Source organism: Helobdella robusta (genome assembly GCF_000326865.2).
Source record: "Helobdella robusta unplaced genomic scaffold HELROscaffold_3, whole genome shotgun sequence".
In the NCBI taxonomy this organism is placed as follows: Eukaryota; Metazoa; Annelida; class Clitellata; order Rhynchobdellida; family Glossiphoniidae; genus Helobdella; species Helobdella robusta.
Window position 1 is genome coordinate 5,348,470 of NW_008704501.1, and position 25,198 is coordinate 5,373,667.

Consider the following 25,198-nt stretch of genomic DNA (forward strand, 5'->3'; position numbering starts at 1 on the left):
ATAATTAATTAATAATTAATTAAATATTAAATAATTTATTGATACCAGATTTTAGTTAGTAACACTCAAACACTACAAGTGAGTTTCCACAAAATTTTTTTTAATAATTACATTATATTTAATTAATAATTTATTATTAAAATTAATTAAACTTTAAGTTTTAAATTATACTAGCCTAACCCCCCCTAAATAAAATGCTTTTTAATAAAAAGTTCTTATGATAGTATAAGTATAGTTATTGTAGTAATGATTATTCATTCATTTTAATTAAATTTAATAATCAAATTATTTCATGTTTTGTTTATTATATTTTAGCTCTAAACCTAAAGAAGCCTAACAACAAGCAGCAATTCAAAGAATGTGTGCAGGACTGCAAAATGTTTGTGGTTCTGTTACTGTGGAAGACTTGCCGGATTTAGTTTGGTTCAATATATTTCAATACCTAAAAGTTGCTGACATCTTTTGCATGATTCAGTGTCATGCTTCACTGGCAAAGGTTTATTCTACTTATTCTTTGGGGTTTGTTATTAATGTTATTGAACAAATATTTAATTATATATTAAATTAATTAAATGAATCAGTGTTTCAATTTGGTTTTATTCAAAGTTTATATTTTTGTTAATGCCTTGAAGATGCTTCAGGCTTGGATGGAAAGATGAAAGAACTTCTAAATGTTTCAAGAATTTTTTGCAACATCATGGCTCATTTTTAGAAAAATTACATTTGAATGGATGTTACTGGATGAAAGATGACATTTTAAGAACTATACCAACACACTGTATTAATTTAATAAAGTTAGATGTAATTGGATGTAATTTTTCCAATACTTTGCTATTGAAAACATTGGACAATCTTAGAAGTTTACAAGATCTATCATTTACTTATAAACAATTAATAGAACCAGAATCCTTAACTCGCAATATAAAATCTAGCTTACGTAAACTGAAACGGATGTTCATAAACTACACTCTTCTTTCAAACGATGTTTATATTTGTGTGTTACTTCGGCACTGTTTAAATTTAGAAGATTTAGACATTCGTGCCATAACACCTCTGTATAATAATATAGCTGCTACTTACTTTAAATCTATGACCAAGCTTAAATCTTTAACTGTTAAAGAGGATGCTTCCTGCTCTTTTTTTGACATTTTTTGTTTGGATGCATTTAATATTTGGGAGAAATTGGTTGTATATTCCAATGTTTCTCGTTATCCAAACTGGGAAGTATTACTAAACACTTCAAATTTGACAGAGCTTGAATGTTTTGATACATGGACTCTCGACATTTTTCCATTAAAGTGCCAGTTGCCTAGATCTCTAAAGAAGCTGTCACTTGCAGGCATAATGTTGGTTACCAGTGCTGATGTTTTTGATCAATGCTTAAATTTAGAATCTTTCAATTTATATGATACAGTTGTCAGAAGTAGTCAGGATACGAGCAAAGTATTTAAAAACTGTTTTACGAAATATTTTCTCATAACCGTTGATAAAAACATATCATTTTTAAGTATTGTGTTTTATTGCCAAAATCAAATTGTGAGAAATTGGAGCATATAAATTTGTTTTCACACGTAAATGGAGGATGTGATTTGATTTATCATGAGGATGGTTCATCAGCGAACAGTATGTTACAGCAAGAAATAAAAGAATTTTTGTCTCAATTAAAATCAAGTTAGATAACTTCATAATAAATTACTATTTTTGTTGAACAGTGAACAATAGAAATTTATTCCACTACATATGTTTGACTAAATGTATTCTTTGTTGAAACTGCTCATTTGATTGAGCATTTATTTTAAATTGATCATAAAAAAACTTGTAAACTTTAAAAATGAATCTTTTCTTTCATTTGAAATGAAGAAGTGCACGATGATAATGATATATAAATGTTTAATTGGTCAGATTTAAAGTCTTTATGCTTACCAATTTGCTTGTTTTCTCAAAGAAATATTTCTGATGGACAACCTGCGGCCAAGATTGCACGCATCTCGGTATGTTGGGGCAAAAATGTTTTAGTCTTCAGTTTAAAATGCGTTAATTCTTGTAGGGCCGCAATGCATCAAGAGTGTCCAGGATACATTCTGTTGGATCCGACACATTACATAACATAATCGTTCGTAACCATGGCAACATTACGCATTTGGAACTGATTGGAGTTGAATTTAAATCATTAATAACATATCCAGAAGGGACAAAGTTCATAAGAAGGTAAATGACTGTTCTCATATTATCAATTCAATTTTAAATGTTCCTTCTGTTACCACAAAATGCATTTAATAGTAATAGGAACGTAAAAATACTATATTGCTTCAAACAATTATTGAAAACTTGTGTCTGAATATTGCAGATGTCATCATGTGTACGATGATGAGATCAGATTTGTTTCTGAATTAAGGCATCTAATATCTCTGACCTTAGTTGGAGCTTACAGTACGATTTTGTTTTTAAATAACTCTTTATGTTCCCAATCTCTTTTATGCTGATAATAATTTCTTCAGAACTGAGCGGATCAGTATGGCCACAAATTGCTGAGAATTGCACCGATTTGAAAATATTGAACGTTGCTGATCTAGGTCCGGCTCTCTCGACTAATAGCTTCAGTCATGCTTTACAAAAAATGAACAATTTAAAAGATTTGAGGTTGCTTTTTGATTTGGATACTATGATTTAATATGTTTATGCAAATGTAGTTTATAATATATCATATTCATTATTAAAAGTAGAAAATAAACGAAATAATTTTTTATAAAACAATCAATACTAACAGAATTGAACAGTCGCAACTCAATCTGAATGAGATATTTTTTGCTAGCCTTAAATTATGCACGTCCTTAGAAAGACTAGTCATTATCTCAGATGGTACTAAATTGGAGCATAAGAATCTTCTAAACGATATCGTTATTGTTAGTGCACTTTTAAGAATAGTTAATCCAACTTTGTTTTCAGAGTAACTCATTATTCCTCTAATCTTTGACTCTCATAGATATAATATGTGATAATATGTTAACCATAGTAAAACATTTTAAATTAATTTCAAAATGAGATTAATGAAAATTTTAGAACTTTTTCGAATTTTAATATCGAATGTAAACTCGTGCAAGGACTTGAACGCTGATCGTTGTTGGTTGGGAAAACTATGTTAACGAAAATTCATCGTCTATATATTACAGATGCCATCTTTGCTAGTTTTACATGTATTCACCTTAACGTCGTGGGCCTCGATCAGACCTATCCTGAAACCATTTGTTAAAAGGTATCCGTTGATTTGTTTATGAATGAACTTTAATATTCTACCAGGTGTCATTCATCACATTAACTCACCATTCAGTTTAATGTGACATTAAAATGACATTGTTATAATGTTTTTTTTAAGGGCTAAAATGGATAAACCCTCAATGAATATTTTTATATGTTCATTGGTTACCAATGAATTCAAGGTTGATTTACTACATCGTAACTTACCAAACGTGCATTTCAACGAATTAACAGGATTCCGTTCAAATGTTGCATTTGTGATATAGAACCAGGATTCCGTTCAAATGTTGCATTTGTGATATAGAACTTTTTCAATCTTTTTGATGCAATTATGTTGTTATTAGTAACAATAAATGCATTATATATCCAATATAGTATTCACTGGATGCCATACATAGCTATGAATTTTTAACGTTTGCTCAAGCGGTATTGTAATGCCTGTTTCGTTTAAGCAAAAGCTTGTTCGGAAACTTATAAACCGGTTAATTTCTGCTTGAACCTGTTTACATTTCGAGTATACGACAATTAATACAACAGACGGAGTTTTATTGACTGTAAGCACATATTATTTAAATTTTCTGCAAATTCTAAGTTGTAATTTACATTGTAACAATAAACCAAAACTGATTGGAGTGTGTAACTTAATTACTGGATTGATAAATTATCGTTTCTAACATAAAAGAAATTTGTTATGTATGTATAATATCGTATTGCAAAGTTGTCGAAATGAATGGCTGCGCTATTCCGTATACTCCGATTGCCGTTGACTTTTGGAAGGTGCGTCAGTCACCAAGGATAAAATTGTTTTTCGCATCTCATGCCCACATGGATTCGTCTTCTGGTTTAACTCATACTTGGTCTAAATCGATCTATTGTAGTTCAATCACCAAGAAATTGCTCATCTACAGATTATCGGTGAATAATTATTCGTTGATTACTTTAATTTAATAACTTCGTTGTTGATATGTCGTTTGCAAACTTTGTAAAGTTAGTGGCGTCCTCTGATAATATATAATTTTTCGTTCAAACTGCGTATTTGAACAGAACTACTTCTTTTGACTAAATTCATTTACTCCTATGTTTTTTGATATTAATATTTATATAAGTTATTAAAATGTCTAACTATTTAATTGTTTTATTTTACCACTTATAAAATTAGGTCAAAGCCGATATTATACATGAACTAGAGATCAACGTTCCCAATATAATTAACCTAAACGAGGATGAGAAAATGGTCGTTACTTGTTTCGACGCCAACCACTACCCAGGCTCGGTCATGTTTTTATTTGAAGGTTATTTCGGCAGAATTTTATACACTGGAGACTTCAGGTATCGCGACGAGATGTTTGGTGCCTGCATGAAGTCCTTGCTCTCGACACCTGTTGACGTTCTCTACCTCGACAACAATTACTGCAATCCAAAGTGCTTGTTTCCTTCGAAATCTGATTGCGTCGCCCAGATAATAAATTTAATAAAGAACAACTACCGATCAAAAATAATTTTGGGGATGAACGCGCTTGGAAAAGAAGATTTACTGTATTTTCTTTCAAATTATTTCAATTGTTCCATTAAAGTAAATGAAGATAGATTGAAATTGCAGAGTATTTTGTATGAAAATAACAAAACTTCCATCTATAGTCAAACGTCGAACACTCCAAACATAGAAGTTATAACTTTAAATGAGTTGGATAACGCAATTAAACACATTAATGAGTCTTATATTGTCATTATTCCTACAGCGGCTTTCATGATATCGGCTGATTACCAGCTATTTAAAAACAGGCCTTTCATTCATATGATACCGTATTCTGGTCATTCTTCTTATACTGAACTTGTCCATTTCGTTTCGAAAATTCGTCCTCGAACTGTTATTCCCATCACAAAACCGGTTTTCAGCGAACCTTATGTCAGTGCATTGATTGACAGATATAATTTAGATTGTTTCCAGACATTTATGGACAAGAGTCCAAAACACCATTATCACATTCCTAAGTCCATTTTAGAAATAATGAACCAAAATAGTAAAAGATCAAAAAAAAGAAGAAACATACCTCTAGAAATTGTTACCGATTTGGTGATTGCGAAACGATCTACACCGAACACAAATAAAAATGACATTTTGAATGAAAAAACGGATTTATTAACTTGTAAAAAACAATCAAGCATTGTAAAATGTTTCAGACCTTTCAAAAAAGAAAATGAAATTAATATTAAAAAGTGTCTTTCAGCAGAACATTTGACGAAAGCAACTTGCTCGTATTTGTTCAGAACCAAATCAACTGAATTTAAAAATAGAAAGCTCAAAATCGATTGTGTCGTGAATTGTCCACGTTCAAATTTGAAACGATGTCACAGAGCTAGGCTTTGCAGCCCATCTCGTTGTCAAACAGTTTGTCGACATCACGATGATATTGATGAATTTATTTATCAGCAACAATCTAAAAGGAAAATGTTATCCACGAACGAAGCTTTTTTAAAAGTTAACATCTCATGCAATTTCAATCAACCAACATCCTCTTCCAATTTAGTTGAAAGCAAATCTTCATTTGAAACAATTGATAAAAATGATGCAATTACCGCTGTCACCATAAACAAAGAAGAAAATATAGTTTCTGGTGCTGCCCTTTCCGATAATGCTAACAATACTAACTCGATTGAAAAATGGATTTACACGGCACCTAAAAAGCAATGGAGAGATAAGTTCATCAACACTTAGACTTTTTGATTTGTCATCTTGTGTGCATTTTAAAACATTAACAGTTAAAATTTTCAGGCCCCAATCATTATTTCTTTTTATCCCTTTATATTGATATTTGTCATTTATCATTGTCTTTGTTGCGGTGACAAAGTACGTATCTTTAATGGGATTGTTTAATTTATAAATGCCTGTTTGATTTTGAAAATAAATTTACTAAATGTATTTCATTTTCAAAAATATAACAAAAATAATTGGCAGTGTAAGGAAAGATTTTTAATTTGCTCTGAGTTGGTGAACAGGTGATGAATGTCAATCATGGATATATACATGATGTCAATCGATTAACTAGTTAAAAAATTAAATACTTAGATCGTTTATTTTTACAAAATTTCAATTTCACGGAGGAACGCATCTAACGCCGTAAATAATTACAATAGTTTTCATTTTAACAACTATTCTATTCTCGCAAGTAATGCAATGTTATTATTCCTTTATTGTTATTCACATATGTGAACTCGATTTCAGAATGCCATTCTCGCATTTTATTATTAGTACTTCTCGAGTAGTGGCCCTCGTTTCGCTAGAGTTATTTACAATTGATCAAATAATATTGTTGAACTTCCGTTGCGCTATTTTATAACAGTTTATAACATTTTATAACAATACTCGACAAAAAACAGCCATACGCTGTCAAAAAGTTGTCGTTTGGATGAGTAAATCCGTTTCATTTTAGGTTTTGTCATTGGGTTCTGGTAAGGCAGGTCTAACATTTTCTCTGCATCAGAGTCAACCTGGCAGCAAAAAATGGACAACTAACAAAAAATATAAAGAAAGAAAACAAAAAGAAAATAACGGTATATTTAAAATAAGAGACGACGAATTACACATGTAAACTCATGACTGTTTGGTCTTCATTACCATATATGTATTTATTTTATACTTCCATTTTATCATTACCATTCATATTACAATTTATACTTATTCTACAGTTTCATTTTTTCTACATGTCTTCACCAATATCTTCTTCGCATTATTTTATTTTACTCCCACTAAATGCATATAATAGGTTCTACATTCATAATTTTATTTCTATCGTTTCGTGCCTTGCATGTTGTTACTTTTTCTGCGTCTGACAGAGTTTGATTTACAGACTAAAAATAAAATAGTCCACATGTTCTGAACGATACGTACGCATAGATTTCGTGTTAATTACAAAAACAAATTAGAAGATTTTTAATTTAATTAAACGTTAGTATAACAGCCCTGTTTTAATTTTGAGCGAAGTATAATAATTATAACAGGTTGTATATAATTTAAAGAAACAATTTTTCATTTCATTCACTATTCATCGTAGTAGGCGCTGTAAATTATTACTTAGGTTAGGCTAACCGTTAGCCTACTCGTTTTTTATTTTTATTCGCACTCAAATTTCGGTGTTGCACGTTTTTTCCTGGAACAAGTATGGAAAAATATCGATAATCTTTCGTTACAATGCAACTCTACACAATGACTATATATTTGTATACAATAAATATATGGTATTTATATACGGTATGTATTATATCCATCTTGCTCGCATGTATCTTACGTTAATCTATCTTTCCATATAGTACACGTGTTTCTGCATATTCATATCTATCTACAAAGGTTATAAATGCAACTTGATACAACAAATTCTTCTCAACTGAGATTATGAAATTGGTAACATGCCAAGGTTATGAATAACACGCACTGAAAAATGTTTCATCAATAAATATGGAAGGGTGATAATAAAACCATAAGTATTTTTTGCTCATTCCATCAATTCATTCATTCATTCACTGAACCATCCATCTGTATTCACCCGTTCATTCTATCCATACATTCATCTATCCATATATTAATTTATTCGTTCGTTCATTTCGTTCGTTCATTCATTTTGTTCATTTATTTATTTATTCATTCATTCTGTTGTTCTATCCAAGCACTTATAAGATGCACATGTTTCGTTTTTTTCCATTTTTTTTTATTTTGAAAGAATCCCGCCTACTGACGTAAAGAACGGCGCATCATCTTTCATTATCGAAATTTCTTTGACAGATTTTTATTTTTTCACACATATTAATTCAATAGAATATTGTCGATCATGTATGTAAAAAGTCAAGTACCTAAATAAAAAGACAATTATCACATTAATCGTTATTAAAAAATTAAAGATAAGTAAATAAATATAGGAAGGAGCATTTCTATCTCTACATTCATCTACTTTCCGATACCAAACACCTGCTACGATCTACTGATCTTCTTAACGATTAAAATTTTCCTCAAAAAACTTTTATAAAATAGAATCTAGAGGAGCAATATCGGGTTACGTTGTTTTGTTTGATGGAATTAAAATAAGCCAAAAGCCGAATATTCTTAAAAAGAATTCAGCGTGTGAGTATATATCACTAGGAAGAATTGTCGAAATGTTAAAAGGCCTCACGGATTGTTTTCTTAATAGATTTACTCAGGTTTTTTCTACGGCTAACAAGAACTCTGCGTAGCACTTTTTACTAAACGGCATTGGCGTAGCGAGGAGCAGTCTCTCTGGGAGCCATTTCAAAGGGAGCACATTTCCAACAGTCCCTACACCACTAACGGACGGCCACCCACCGACTCCGTTTTCGCTGACGATCTTGCTCAACTATGTAACCTAGGAGGTATTATTAGAAACACTTTCATGTCAACGTAATATTTAAACGTGATGGTGTATATTTATAGAATGATTTTCTTACAAGATGACTATTACAATTTTTAATTGATATGAATACAACTGCACCTCGTAAAACTTTGATGTCTCATTTAACATCTTCAACACGCTCCTCGATAATTATGTATTCAATTGTAGGGACTTTTAAAAAATGTAAATGTTTCTATAAGTGGTCACGAACGCACAACACGAACGTAGATGGAGACCACCATAATACGCGCATGCATACATGTATACATACATACATACAAACAAACACATACATACATACACACATACATACATATACATACACACACACACATACATACATATATACGTACGTACACACACACATACATTTATATATAACATTTATATATGTGTCCTGTCCTGTTCCATTTCATTTCCACGTATTTTACGTGTACAACTGTATGCACGCAGGCGTGCAGCGTTGTATGCATGCGTTGCACGACGTTGATGTGCTCAGGAAGTCATACAAACTACATACAGATCTACATACACACAATATATATATATATATATATATATATATATATATATATATATATATATATATATATATATATACGTATGTATATAAATTTTACATGTTTAAACAGTTGTTTATATATATATATATATATATATACACTTTGTTGCGCTGTGTGATATATATATATACATTATTATGCGATATATTTTGTATGGATGTTATTTGTTTACATATTATTAGCACGTGCAATCGGGAAATCCTGATTCATAACTATTTATGTACATAGCATATAAATTATATATATAAATATATATATAAATATATGAATACATGTGTATACATTTGTATACAATTCATACATCACTCTTGTATTGTATCGTAGATGCATTACATATCATACATGTTATACATTGCATTACATACATGCATAGGCAAACGAACGACAGACAAGAAGCATGAATGTGTGATTAAACATCTAACAATGCAAATGTTTAAATATAAGTATTTGCCATTATCGCATTGCTTATCATAATATTTCTATTTATATTTATGTCTTTATGTTTATGGTAATTATAAACATAGTAATGACGTATATGAAGTAATTACTTTAAAAGGACTACATTAACATTACATACGTCAATTATTCATTTACTTTACTACATCGTGGGCTAAAATTGTGGACAGATTGAAAATATTTCACTGTTAATGACGGCCAATAGATAATAAAATTAATTAATTTATCAATTAACTTGCTAAGTAAAAATAGTTACTTAATTAATAAAAATCAATATGGATGTCCGAACCATTGTCGCCATTGTCTGGCTATCCTTTCAATGTTTTCATACAACAGTCACAAGTACAGACAGAGGTTAATTTTAATTTATTTTTTCATTACATTTTTTTACTTTTTTTATTTTACTTAGAAAAAAATAATACGACATCTAGAAAAAGTATTAACATGTAAAACGCTAACGAAATTAATACGATCAGGTTATATTTGTATTTATATTTTTATATAGATATATAGTTTATAGTATCAAGATATACTTTACTTAATCACGTCATATATCATATCCCATGTAAATGATATTATATATTTATATTATATTGATATAGGCACAATGTTGTCTATGCATAAAACAAATTTTATATTATATTCACTTTTTAACTCAACACCTATAAAATTTATCTGAACTATTAAATATAAAAAAACTGTCGTATATAATAAATATCAGATGCAAGTTTAAAAATTATCTGCCCTACAACGTTGTAAAACCTCATCAGTTACTATTAACACTCTGGATCATTTTAAACGCTGTCAAACGATAATGATATTATTAGCGGTTTTAAGCCCTCCTGTTTTTAGAGCAAATTCTTAACATGATATTTTTCTAATTCTAATCCAATAACAACACACATCGTCAATATTGTTCATTGCTGTTTGCCCGCTCTAGCTATTTCCATGTAATTAATTCACCGAGTAGGTCTGGTCTGTTTAATAGGTGAATGATGTTCATTTGATTTAATACTTTTTTGAATATTCCGTCAAATTTTTTAAAATTTTCCAACTAAAAAAAGTTAATTTTTTCTAGAGGAGTAGTTAATAAGCTTTTTTAAAAGTCACGTAACTTAATTTAGTTTAGACAACATTGAATTAATAACTTAACAAATTAACAACAAACAAGCAAGCTGGTGTTTACAATATTGATTACTCGTAAATAGCCATAGACATGAACTTTAGTTTCGCTTGTTTACATTGCCATTTTTGTCAATATTTCAACACACATTCTCTTAATTAAACGATGTAAAATTACTCTTCTATCTTTGACATGCAGTCTCATTTAGCAGATCATTTTCACATTCCATATTTCTATAAGTTTGATCGAATTTGAAACAATCGATAAAAATGTCGCTATTAGTTCCTTTAGATTTTCAGAAGGTGTGTGATTCAATTGTTCGCTCGTCATTTAGTAGTTATTTTTAGCACGCTGGTATTTCATTTTTCAATTTGATTTGTTCTAAAAATTTTCTCGACGCACGCACCCAACAAAAATGCATCACCATTTATCCATCCATACATGGTGATGACGTCTGACGAACAGATCCGCCATCATTTATCCATCTGCCGGTCAGTGAAGTTTCATTCCGGAGTGATGAAGAAGTGAGGATTAGATGCGTGGCCGATGGAAAACCTCTGCCGTCGTTAGTACTAATCCTTTGCTCGGAGCACCAATTCAACACCATTATCACCTAATTCAACACCTAACTCATGAAAGTCTGCGTTTCACTTTCTATCACCTCCTTTGTTTGGTTGAGTCACTTATTGCGGATAATTATTTTTTCTTCGAAGTTCTTTCAGTTCACGTGCCGCTTAGGACATCCGTGTTTTTTTTGTAATATTTTCAATTTCAAGTCTAACTACGCATGTTTTTTTGTGTTTTTGTTGAATTCATTTTTTTTGGTTTTTCTTTATTTTGTACCTTTTGTCTTTATTTATTTATTTTATTGTTTTTATAAAATTTCAATTCATTTTTCTTTACAGATTTTTGTTGTTTAAGGAATGTACTAGAAATATTTGTATGGTACCGCGTGTATTTCCTAAAGAGTCATGAAAATGTTTGATAGGGAATTTTTTTACACTATGTTGTTAATTTATCGAATTCTTTCCTAACATTGGAATTTATCCGACGTACTGTTGCAACGGATTTGTTTTTGAATCTCGATATGCACTCGAAAGAATGAATAATAACAATACAAATAATAATAAAAATTATAATAAAAATAATAATAAAAATAATAAAGATAACGTTGCTACTGATGTTAAAATAACAAAAATAATAACACTGATGCGAATGAGATGGATAATATCTAGAATGATTTTATGGTGCTGTGGTGTATGAAAATAATAATTTTCATTGGGTCCTTGACATAACCATTACGAGCGTTATAATATTACTATGCATATAGTATCGTATCATATCATAACTTAGTGTATCATATCCTATCGCCATATTATATCACTTCAATCATATTATATCACACCATCATGTCTTATCATATCCTATCATATTGTACAATCACATCCTATAATATCATATCATATAATATCATATCGTATCCTATCCTATCATATCATACCATATCATATCATACCCTATCATATATCGTATATCATATCATATCAACGCTAGAATCAGAAACGTCTTTGCCAATACGTATATTAACAACATCGAACCTGTTTATTGCATGAATAACATCAGGTAATTATGCAAATTAGAAATCAGTAATCACCCTTTACCGTATACAACTCCACAATTATTATGATAATTATTATTATTATTATTATGATAATAATAATTATTATTATTATTATGCAGTTCCTTATTGTAATTACATGTAAATATATGTGACACTTGCAAACATCTCTGAAGTTTAGTTGTTATGATCATCGAATGCATTTATTAGCAATAAGCCATGGTATGATATTTTTTACCATTCTGTTAATAATTTATCAAAATTATAGGAAGTCTTCCAACAAATTGTTAACGTGTCTTTCTTGATGGGCTATTTCTAATAGTAAAGTGTTTTTCAGTTTTTATTAACTGTTCACTTATTTGTTTTGTTAGTTTTTTCTTCAATTGATTTTATTGTCTATGGCATGCACACACAAACACACACAAACACGCACAAAAAACACACAAACAAACACACACACACACTTACAAACACTCACGCACACAAACAAAAAAACAAGTTTTTATTCAAACAAAATTATTTTTTAATAAAAAAACAACAATAATAGAAGCAAAAGGTAAATAAATGAATTAATCGGCGCTAAGAGTCAGTTCTTTGTTTGCTGCACCTATGACATCTGGAAAATGTGTTAAGAGTTATGAATGTTGTGTGTGTGCGTATGTGTATGTGTGTGTGCGCGTATGTGTATGCGTGTGTGTGTGTGTGTGATTTGCATCTATAGAATTTTAACGGTCCATTTTCCCACCTCTTATTATTGCTGTTTGCTCTTTCTTTTGCTTTCTCCTTTTTGTACATTCTTGCCAAGTTTTAAAGGATTGTAGGAGTTTTTTTTTTATTTTAATTGTCATAATTTCAACAAAGGCTAATGGGGAATTTGATTTAATTAATTAATTAACTAATTAATTAATTAGTTGGTTAACATTACAATATTGTAGTTTCAAAGTATACATTTGGTTAGTCTACGATAATTATAATTTTTATACGTTGAGAAGACAATGATACGCTTAGTATCCTGCTAATTCAACCAGCAAACTCTTAAATCGAAATAAAATATTTATGGAATGAAGATTAAACACTGATAATTGGTGTGTGCATGTAAATAATTAGCCGCTAACATAAACAAATACTATGAATAAGAATCAGGGGATTTATAACTTATTAAAATTACACAACCCGAACTTAACAAAGTTTCTACAATTGTATTTGGTTTCATCCATGTTTTTTTCTATAATTTTTGTTTTTCTTTGTAAATCAGTTTTTATTTTTTAAACGGGCAAACAGAGCTCTATAGCCTTATTAGTGTTATTTTTTAATTTTAAATTCATTCATCTCCTTTAGAGTTCATTACAAAAAGTCCAATTTAGAGCATTTTAAAAATAATTTCCGGAAGATTAGATCGTAGTACAAATTTTAAATAAAAAAAGTTGATTCAAACAGAAATAAAATTTTATTTCAATTTTTTTAAATTGGTACCGTCACCTTTTTTTAATTTATCAATAAATACAACGATAAATGTTTTATGTGTTAATATTTTTCATAATTTTGATAAAATAATTAATATAAATGGAGATGTTGTAGAATTTTAAAATGTTGAAATGTTTAAATTTGAAGAGGCGCCCACGTTCACCGAGGTCCCTGAGCAAGCAGAAATGTTATTCATAAACGGTCATGAGGTTAAACTTCCTTGTAAAGCATCAGGCCACCCAGAACCTATGTAAGAACCGATGTGCCACACATCTCATACACACATGATGCGCATGCATTCATGTAAAAATACCAGCATACATATAACAACAGACGAGCAGTAATCATTATTATTTGCATGTGTGTTCTCAATGTCACGTTGTTAAGCGCTTACGTACTTTTAATCTATCGAAACTCAAATTTACATAATTTGTCTGCAGGTTTTAATTTTCAACTCGACCATGTGTGTATAATTATAGATAGCATTAGATATCAAAATTTATATTTGAATGTTTTCAAACAGTGAGAATAATCAATCAATCTTTCATCTGATGAATGAGTGAATGAATAACTTTTGCAGCTTTTGTTTAAATACTTTTATGCGTAATGCTACACTTTCGTATTGTTGTTGACAGTGTTCTACAAAAACAACATCAGTATGAATTGTTAAAAGCTTCAACATGTTTTGTTAAGTAAAATAGAAAAATATTAGTAAATTGCTAAGATCTGTGTTGCTTACTCTAGTTATATTGTGTGTTTAAACGTTGTAACGAATTTATGCCCAAAGTTTTGGTTTACATGTTTTTAAAACAATTGCCCCGTAGATGCTTCAAATAAAATGCTATAAATTGGATCTATTTTCTTAAAATCCCAATCCTTGAATAAAATTTTAAAATGCCTGGTCGATTTCGTGCTAGTTGTGCCTGGCGACTGTCATGTTTTTCATTTTAGTTTCCTCTTATTTCTCTTTTGCTTGTATCTTGTGATTATCGTTTTTTGAAATCTTAATAAAGATTAACTTTAACAAATGATGAATTTTCATGCATGTTCTTCATTATAAGCTTGAACTTTTTTCACTGCCAATCACATTATTTGGTTCTATAGTTTCATTTTTTGAAGTAATTTTTTACTCAAAATGAATGTTTAAATTTATTTTCATCTATTTTAATATAATATTGCCTGTTAGCTTTTTTTTATTTCAGGATTGTTGTATTTGCTTGCTTTTAAATTCACTTTTTCTAGGATTGGCTTAGTTTATGCTTTTATTATTTTTATATTTTGTTTCATAACATTTTTTTGAAGCTTCTCAAGCAAACAAATAATCATTTTCTGCATCAAGTTCAAACTTTTCCTAGCGACCGATAGACTTTAAAAATTCATACTTAACTTGAGTTTAATTCCTTATCCACCATCATATTGATTAACCCATAACTTCATTCATTACATTTTTCAACTTTAAATATATCCATTTATAAACATTTAGGTTTAAATAAATGCCATTATTTAACGAACAACTTTTATCCTTAAGATAAACATTTCAATTAGATTACTATAATTTCATATTAGCGTATAAATTCTTCTGAAAAAAGGCATGGCGGCTTCGATATTTTTTTTTATCATATTTTACATCACCGTGACCAGCTGTTCGTTTGAATGAACGGGTGTCTGGCCTTGGAGATTAATAAGATTAAATGTAGATAACACTGAGGTCGACGTACTATTTAAAAAATAGCAACAATGGTAAACTATATAAAGATAAAAATACAATTTAATCCAACTAAACTAAATGGACTTTGTGATAGATATCGGTGGAGAAAGGATGGAGTCCTCCTCACTGAATTGGGATTGGATATCAAACAGATGGTCGGCGAAGGAACAATTGTCATTAATAAACCTGAAAAATACCATGCAGGTGATGCGAATTTAAAAAAATTATTTTTTCTAAAAGTTCATTTGTTATTTTTATTTGCGCTTTTTTTGTTATCTGCGTTTAATCTAATAAGTTTAATTAAATCTTTTTGCGCTAAGATATTTTGTAAAAAAAAAATTGTATTTGAATTGAAATTTGTTGACGTCAATGAATATTGAAAAAGTATCATTGCTAAACTTTACCATGAGAAATTTTTATAAAAAATTGCAACAATTTTACCAGAATTTACGTATTTTTAACGCAAAATGATCACATTAAAACACAGAAAATCCCGTCGAAATTGCTTATAAATTTTTCATAGAAGCTTACCTACCAGATGCAATGTAAATACAGAAGACATGATAGCTGTGGGGTGATTATAATGGTTAGAGACGCCTGGTCCTAAGTTGATGTGACCAGATTCGAATACAAAAGAGATCATCGTCTGTCATACGCATTGCGTGTTATGCGTGACTCACCTGCGTTATTATATGTGCTCCAAGTAGTGAAATAAGATTGAAAAAAAATATTTTATATCCCCTATTGCTATTATAATTGGACGTTTAACGATATTTATCTAGTGTTTCATTGGCAGTGCTGCTAACAAGAGTCTGCTGATTAGTCAATTAGTCAATTATGATTTATAGCTCAAGAATTTTGATTGGATTGTTTAATTTTGGAATAGGTGTGTATCAGTGCTTGGCTAAAAATGATTATGGGACAGCAATAACGCAAAATATTACGCTGAAGAAAGCTTGTGAGTTTAGTTATTTTTATTTTACGTTCATTAATCTACTGAATTAATTAGATGAATTGTAGAGTTAAATCGTGTAAATAATTTATCATACGATATGATAAACTTGCACAAGCAAGTTGTTCTATGATAATTTGTTTCAATTTCTCGGTAATTAGTTGTCCTTAAAAAATTTTCAATTAAAATTTTCTGAAAATGTCTGTATACATGGATGATTTTTTCCTTATAACTAAACTAACATATGCATTGAAACATTTTGATTGTTCATATTTTCAGATCTGGATTCCTTTCCTACCTTTCTGAAGCCGAACGTGCATAGACCCCAGGTGGGTGATTCTTTGGTTTTGAAGTGCAATCCGCCAAAAAGTCACCCACCTGCGAGTGTCTACTGGGGCGTCTACAAGAATCAATCCAAACACAACCCCATCATTAACTCGGAAAGAATTTCTTTAGACCCTGCTGGTAATTAAACTCCACTTGCATTAATAAATTTGTCATGAGTGGCGGCGGAAAATTGAGATTATTTTTTCAAGGGTTAAACTAGCAGAGATAATAATTTACACACATACACCACACACTACACGCACACACATCACACATTTATTTCACACACACTACACGCACACACACCACACATTTATTTCAGATGTTGAATATTTCCATAGCAGCTTTAGCAGAATCAATCATTATCTATGTTTACGTAGAAAACTGTCTGTATTTACACAGATTCTTCACCGCCCACCAATATAATAATGAATACCAGAATTTGCAAAAATAAATTTGTTTATTCTTAATTTTATTTTTTTTTATTCGGTTGATTTTCTTACTTTGAAACTATAAAAACCATGAGAATGAGCTCTGTTACCAACATTATTAAATGTTAACGTCCATATTAGCAACAGTAATTAATTAACATAACATTTTAGAATATGTAAAATAAAACTGTCGTCACCACAACACACGCAGGCAACTTGTATTTTGGAAACGTACGAGAGGAAGATAACAAAGGTGAATTCTTGTACGTGTGCATTGCGCAGAATTCTATATTGAGGACTCTCGTCCAGGGAGATGATCAGAGGATCATACCAAGAGTCAGACCAGGTACATCGATGCATTCATTTGCTTTATCATAAAATCTTTTACCAAATTATGTTCTTCTACCAAATTATGTTCATCCACCAAATTATGTTCTTCCACCAAATTATGTTCTACCAAATTATGTTCTTCTACCAAATTATGTTCTTCCACCAAATTATGTTCTTCTACCAAATTATGTTCTTTTACCAAATTATGTTCTTCCACCAAATTATGTTCTTCCACCAAATTATGTTCTTCCACCAAATTATGTTCTTCTACCAAATTATGTTCTTTTACCAAAGAATGTTCTTCACCACGTAATGTTCTTCACCAAATAATGTTCCTTCACCATGTAATTTTTTAATATAATTTATTAACATTCTCCTATGAATATTCATGCGAGAGTCAGTTGAGACCATCGTTTATGTGATCTGAGCTAAACAGTTGCGCGGTGACCTACTTTGAAACGCTTTGAAACGCAAATTTAATCAAGTGAAAACTTCTTAATATAAAATGGAATGCGCTCGCTGTTTTACAAAAATGCCGCTTCTCTGATGGGTGCTTTTTGGAAAGTTTAATTATGGATAGAAAAAGACGGCAACGGTATTGATGATGATACTAACTAAAATAATAACAATAATAATAAACACAGCCAACGACAACAATCAAGATATTAATAATAACAATATCGAAATAATAAAAAATGTCTATGAATAACACCTATTTTCATTGTTAAAATAAATAATTATTTTGTCAATAGATTAAATGTCATCTAATAAGAACGCAATTTTGAAAGTTAAATCCAACGCAAACAAACAAGTGCACTCATTTATCGCCGGCGTCTACACACGTATAAGTTATCTTCAATTTCAGTACATTTTGTCGAACTACTTGAAAATTCAGTTGAATGTTAAATATTTAAACCCACCCACTCAGTAATATATAAATGTCCTATTTCTTTTAATAATTTAGTAAGAAACTTGTAAACCAATGAAACCACAATGAGGCATGGATATCTTCTGTAGAGGACCAACTTTGATCAATATGTTAAGTCAAATTAGTTTGGATTAAATGCTGCAATATCTATTCAATAATCTAACTATTCAAAATATATCACAGACGTGCTGATCATTTTTCAAATTATGTTTCTGATAAATTAGTTAAGAGTCATTTTTATTGAACGTGAACGTGATCTGTTTGCTGAGAGAAAGTGGCGCCAGAAATAATTTGTGGTTTTAACTTTCAATGAAAGACTCAATATAACCAATTTAATTAGAAATTTCAGATATTTTTCACTGATATAAAAGCTAAAATTAGGAAGATATATTTTAATTACATTTTCGAAAATTTTTACATTCACTGACTAACCAGTCCTAAAAATTGTATAACTCTTGAAAAATAATTTCATTTTTTGCCAAAGTCATTCTATTTCCTCCTACTAAAAGATAATTTTTTTAACAAAATTGTATACCGTTTTGTAAAGAGCCCTTCTAACAAATTCTGTATCTTTATCAAACACCCATCATTATCTTTTTGAACAAGTTTGCGCTTTCGCATAATTGTAACGTCGTCAAAATGATATTGATTTGATAACTGCGATTGGGTTTGTCTGAATTGTTTATGGGTGTTCTGCTCTTGTTCTTTTCAATTGTCTGCCATTGCGTATGTGCATTTGAAATGGCGCCAATCTGGTCGCTCTGTTGTCTGTAAATTTAAATTTGAGTATTCCAAAAATTTCAACAAAATTAAAAAATTTTTTTTACAGTTTTTATCAAAATTAATGTGTTTTTAATTTAAATCAAATTTAAATCAATCAAATCGTTGAAGGCGTTGGTACTGTTAAATATTAGCTCCTTTCAATTTATACACAATACAGTTAGGAACTTTCGTACTTTCAATACATATCCAATTCTTCATTTGGCAGCTTCTACCAACGCTGTGTTGCTCGTTTGTTTACATAGTTTCGAATCAGATAGATACATACGCTACATAGGTAAAACATCACACCATACAACTCTACTGTATACAATAAATAAGTAAGTAAGTAAGCGCAAGTAAGCGCGAGACATGTGCCAGTCTGTGTTTTTTTTGAGCAGACAACATCTGAGTCATGTCATCACATGATTACATTACGAGAAACATCACTCCTGAGTTAAGATGTCGATCGGCTAGCATGAACGCACACATTCAGTAGTCATTATGATCTAATCGTTGAATTTCGATTCTACTTGAAAATAATTTTCAAAAAAAAAATGATTTTCTGATTTACAATTACGGATAAAACAATCATTCCCATATGACGTAGGCCCTCCCACTTTGATCCCACCTGCCCTTCTCTATCCGATGACCTCAAATGATGAGGCTGTCCAGGGCAGGAGCAAGACACTCAAGTGCATCTTTTCAGGATTGTAAGTTCTCTTTCCATTATACTGGATGTTCTATTATACCTTTTTTCATGTCTTATGATTGTAATGGCCAATTTTATCAAAAACGTTTACTACTACTATTACTTCTACTACTACTACTACTACAACAACAACTACTACTACAACTACTACTACTACTACTAATACAACAACAACTACTACTACTACCACTACTACTACCACTACTACTGCAACTACTGTTACTGCTTCTACTACTAATACTATTAACGTTTTTATTATTAATATTATTTTATTATTTATTGGTAGTAGTAGCAGCATGTAGTGTTGTACATTAAAAAATAATTTATGAAACATAATGAATTTATATATCATCAATGATAGTAATATTTTTTTTTCAAAATAACAAGTCCCACCCCAGAAATCACGTGGTATAAAAATGAGACCCATGAAAAAAAATTTCTGGGCAAGGGTCAAGAACTTTTCATTCAAAATGTCACCTACAACGATGAAGGCCACTACGTGTGTGAAGCTACCTCGAAAAAATTTAAAGTCGCACACGCCATCAAGTTATCAGTCTATGGTTAGTTGGTTGGTTAATTGAGTGGTTGGTTGATTGGCTGGTTGGTTGGCTGGCTGGCTGGCTGGCTGGCTGGCTGGCTGACTGACTGACTGACTGACTGACTGACTGACTGACTGACTGACTGACTGACTGACTGACTGACTGACTGACTGACTGACTGACTGACTGACTGACTGACTGACTGACTGACTGACTGACTGACTGACTGACTGACTGACTGACTGACTGACTGACTGACTGACTGACTGACTGACTGACTGACTGACTGACTGACTGACTGACTGACTGACTGACTGACTGACTGACTGACTGACTGACTGACTGACTGACTGACTGACTGACTGACTGACTTACTGACTTACTGACTTACTGACTGACTTACTGACTGACTGACTGACTGACTAACATATAACAGTAGAAAGCTGCTAAACATTTCATTCCTGGTTCTGTACTGTACTGTTGCCCATTTAAATTTAATTAAATTTTTAAAAAACACATGCATACGAACACATACCCACAAACAAACAAACAAACACAAACAAACAAACACATACAAACAAACAAATGGCAACAATGTAGGCGCGCCTGAATGGCGTATACAACCTTCTGATGTGCAGACGTCTGAAGATGAAACTGCAGTCTTTGAATGCATAGCTCAAGGAAGACCGAAACCTGAAGTACACTGGTTCATTGATGGAGAATATTTACATGGTGATTGATAATTTTTTGTTGTTGTTGAGCTTCGTTTGTAAAATAGTTTTTTATTTATAGTTATGAAATTTTTTTTATGAGAGATGAAAAGCCATTAATAGCTACGGGAGTTGAATCGTTAAAAATAATATAATTCTTGAAAAATATATTCACTGTATAGAGGATCGAAAAGATCAGAGGATCGACATAAGCAGGAGCGGTAGGTTGGAGTTCCGAAATTTAACCAAATCGGATTTCCACGTCATCCAGTGCACGTCAAAGAATGAATATGGTGAAATTCTGGCCAACATGAAGTTGAAGATATTAGGTAAGGCTTCGCGACATTTCATATCAAGATTTTTTTAAATTTTTACCTATGTTATAAAATTACTAAATTTTTAAATTTTCCTAATAAAAAGATTTTTTGATAATAATTATTCATTAAGTAGATGTTTATATGTATCGAATTCTTAATAAATTAAATCTTATTGTTAGGTTGCGATTTGAAGCTTCATACCAATTTCGAAACCTGCCTATCTTCATACGATATTATAAAAGAAACAGCTATTAACATAATTTATGAATTCATATTTTGCTCAACTCATACTTTTTTAAAATTAGCCTCTATCTTTAAAATGAAAGACTTTTAAACAACTTTTGATGAAATTTAAAAAAAACCGCCAACTGAACAGCCGAGCCACCGGGTTTCATCATAGAGCCCTCAAATATGACAGTGGCTGAGGACCAGTCGGCCATGCTCCACTGCAAGGTGTCTGGGGCTCCGAAACCTCATCTCATGTGGCAGAAGAGTCCCCAGCTGTTCATTCTATCGCAGGATGTCGATAACGACGTGTATACATTTCATCACAATGGAAGTCTGGAGATTAAAGTGCGTGTTTCACTCATTTTTTAATTAAAATTTAACATGAGATGACATCAAAATCACGTGCAAAAATATAAATCGTCACCATTAAACAGAAATATACATTATTAAAAAATTGAAAAATAAATCATTCATATCTTTAGAAAGTCTCGAAAAAAGACCAGGATGTGTACTCTTGCTACCTTCAGAACAAGTTTGGGACAACTGTCTCATCCTCATATCTGAATGTTATAGGTAATTGTTAGTCAAAAGTAGTTGTTGATAACATATAATTGTTGATTATAAGTAGTTGTTAATTGGCACATCTGTTTCTACAACAAATACACTCTAAAAATACTTCGTTTAAAAATAAAGACAGAACACGCATAACGACCTTGCCAATCTCCCAAGAGGTTAATGCATCTTCAGATGTTACCTTCAGCTGTTCAGCCACAACAGACAGTTCTATGTTGGACAAGTTGGAGATCAAATGGCTCTTCAATGATAATCCGATAGAAGCATCAAACAGCAGGTATAGGCTGGAGAATAATAATGAGCTCCTTGTTCTACCTAATGTACAAGTTGGCGATAGTGGTTCGTACACGTGTGTAGCTGGTAATGGGATTGATGAAGTTAATAAGTTGGCCACTTTAATCGTTAAAGGTTGGGTAGATTTCGTTAAAATTTAATTGTCTTGAAAATCATTTCATACAGACAGACAGCTAATATTATGACACTTACAGACATGCGCGTAATTTATATATCATGAAATTCTATACCGATATTTGTGTACATACCCGTAAAAAATGTTTCCCATGTGTATGCAGATAAACCAGGACCTCCCGTTTCAGTGAGGGTTGCTGGGTGTTCATTCGGAACTTCGGAGATATCTTGGTCGCAAGGAGCGTTAAATAATGTCCCATTGTCATCTTATATTGTATATTACAATACATCTTACGAGCTAGGTATGCACTTGTATTTTTTACACAATTAATTTTTTGCATGGTTATGAATAATTTTAATTTGTTCATTCAATTTTTAAAGCATACGAGAATAAGTTTGTGAAAGCCTGTGAAGTTAAAAGTAGCACCGATAGATGCGCTGTGCTGCTAACTCCATACACCAACTACTCATTCCACGTTGTTGCAATCAACGAACTGGGAATGAGGAGCAGTCCCAGTGAGTTCTCAACGGATACATGCTCCACACCACAAGCTCCTCCTCCACGCCATCCAAATAAGGTCTGCACTCGATCACAGGAGCCCGGGACTCTCGTTATTGAGTGGGAGGTGGGTGATTTTTTTTGTCAATCGTGTTAAATTTTTGCTGGCTGGATGTATTACGTAATAACTGACTTAATAAATAAATTTTTTTTTGGTTTAAAAATCTAATGATACGAAAATAAAGGTCAATTTTTGATAGTTTTCTATGTAAAGCTGGTCTTTTAATAAACTACTAATATACTATTCAATGGGCTGGCGCTGCTAGTTGCATGAATCTACGAATCTTCAGTTACAAAGAATTTTCTCACATTTATTCACTTGATTATGACATATTCTCCAACAGCCAATGATAAAGGCTGAACACTATGGCGAGAAATTTCATTACCTGGTGGTCTACACTCGGCTGTACAGCGACGACAACGAATACACCAGTGACGAGATGGAAACTCTTTTCAAGCCGGTTCAGACGCGTGTTGATGATTGGAGACAGAATGAGCTGGTCATCCAAGACCAGCCGATATACCACAGATACAACATTACCGTTGAGGCAGTCAACAAGATTGGACCTGCCATCGACACTCCTAAACCAGTTATCGGCTTCTCGAGTCAAGATGGTTTGGAGCGGTTGCTTCATTCATTTTTTTGTTACTTTGATAACGGTTTATAACAAAGTTAAAAACTGTGCTAGTGTTATTTCTGTTTCTAAATAATTTTTAAAAATTTTTGCCAAACAGTTCCTACCGCCATCCCTAAAAAATTATCCATAATAAATGAAACGCTGAAAAGTACGAGCGTACGATTCAGATGGAACCAAATAGAGGAAAGTGATCCGGAACATCTCAAAGGATTTTTTGTGGGATACAGGGTAAGTGGGACTTGGTTTTTTGCGCTATTTCAACATAAAATTTAAAGTCTTTGCTCTTCGGATCTTATTTTAATGCATTCTTCCGTGAAACACGAGTTTACACAATCTTATATTTATGATATCTCTGGTGGTGGATTTAGAGGGGATGAGGAGAACTAGGGAACGTGGCGTTGATATAGGGAATTAAGCTGGTAGTTTTTTTTTTACTAGGTTCATGTAGTACTCAATCTTCTGAGATGAAAATGGGCTAATAGAAATCCCAACGTTTTTGATATATGGTATCTTGAATGGACCGAATAGTTATCACTATGTATTACTGGACACGCACTATATTTCGATTAATTTTTTGAAATGTAGCGCTGGTATAATGAAATAAGCTGGCAGTTTGCTGCTAGATTTATGTAGTACTCAATTTCCTGAGATTAAAAATGTATAATTCGGTAAAGGAAATTTCCATAAATATGAAAGCCGCGATATCAATTTGGCTTGTTTTCTTCATTCATCTATGTCAGGAGAGATTTTGTTCAGTTTTTAATTTTAATGAGTCGTGAATGGGGCAAATGATGAAATGATTATTTTAATGTTGCAGATAGTATTCTGGAGACAACAAGCTCCTGATATAAAGAGACAAAAAGACGATATTATCGTGAAATGGCTGCCTTGTTTGGTTAGTACAATACCTGATGAGGCAATTTTTCCCACAAAATTTTCAAAACATCATTTCTCTGTTTTGACGTTATGTTGTTTGATGAATTTTTATGACAGGTTGATTCTCAAAGAAACGATGACGATCACCAAATAGAAGTTAACGAGGAGCGCGAAATGATAGTCGACACGTTGTGGCCATACTCAAAAATTGTGGCTGCTGTCGTAACTTTGAATGGGGCTAAAGCGTCTGAATACAGCGACCTTGTCTACTTTGAAACTCCACAGGGATGTAAGTTCCACATCTAGTGTTTGCATCACCAAATCT

At 31.5% G+C, this 25,198-nt stretch overlaps 2 protein-coding genes across 2 annotated transcripts; both read left to right on the top strand.

Annotated features, from left to right (window-relative positions):
- Positions 1 to 2,188: 2,188 nt before the first annotated feature.
- HELRODRAFT_188648 (hypothetical protein) lies at positions 2,189 to 6,078 on the top strand. Its single transcript, XM_009021435.1, has 8 exons — positions 2,189 to 2,208; positions 2,348 to 2,430; positions 2,499 to 2,640; positions 2,768 to 2,903; positions 3,171 to 3,253; positions 3,374 to 3,489; positions 3,528 to 4,170; positions 4,415 to 6,078. The coding sequence occupies exons 7-8, from the start codon at positions 3,982 to 3,984 to the stop codon at positions 5,969 to 5,971; spliced, it is 1,746 nt and encodes a 581-aa protein (XP_009019683.1). The 5' UTR covers positions 2,189 to 2,208; positions 2,348 to 2,430; positions 2,499 to 2,640; positions 2,768 to 2,903; positions 3,171 to 3,253; positions 3,374 to 3,489; positions 3,528 to 3,981; the 3' UTR covers positions 5,972 to 6,078.
- Positions 6,079 to 14,009: 7,931 nt separating this feature from the next.
- HELRODRAFT_161527 (hypothetical protein) lies at positions 14,010 to 25,179 on the top strand (the record flags this gene model as incomplete). The annotated part of the gene is made up of 18 exons (XM_009021436.1): positions 14,010 to 14,128; positions 15,681 to 15,790; positions 16,473 to 16,544; positions 16,818 to 17,003; positions 17,508 to 17,642; positions 19,924 to 20,026; positions 20,413 to 20,554; positions 21,203 to 21,296; positions 21,457 to 21,603; positions 21,968 to 22,164; positions 22,302 to 22,392; positions 22,513 to 22,800; positions 22,965 to 23,102; positions 23,182 to 23,426; positions 23,704 to 23,974; positions 24,095 to 24,225; positions 24,815 to 24,892; positions 24,991 to 25,179. 18 exons carry the CDS (start codon positions 14,010 to 14,012, stop codon positions 25,177 to 25,179), a joined length of 2,736 nt encoding a protein of 911 aa, XP_009019684.1.
- Between the last annotated feature and the right edge of the window lie 19 nt (positions 25,180 to 25,198).

Coding starts and splice junctions, on each gene's coding strand:
- HELRODRAFT_188648 (XM_009021435.1), top strand. CDS start 3,982: ATGAATGGCTGCGCTATTCCGTATACTCCGATTGCCGTTGACTTTTGG. Junction 4,171..4,414: donor TGCTCATCTACAGATTATCG/GTGAATAATTAT, acceptor TTATAAAATTAG/GTCAAAGCCGATATTATACA.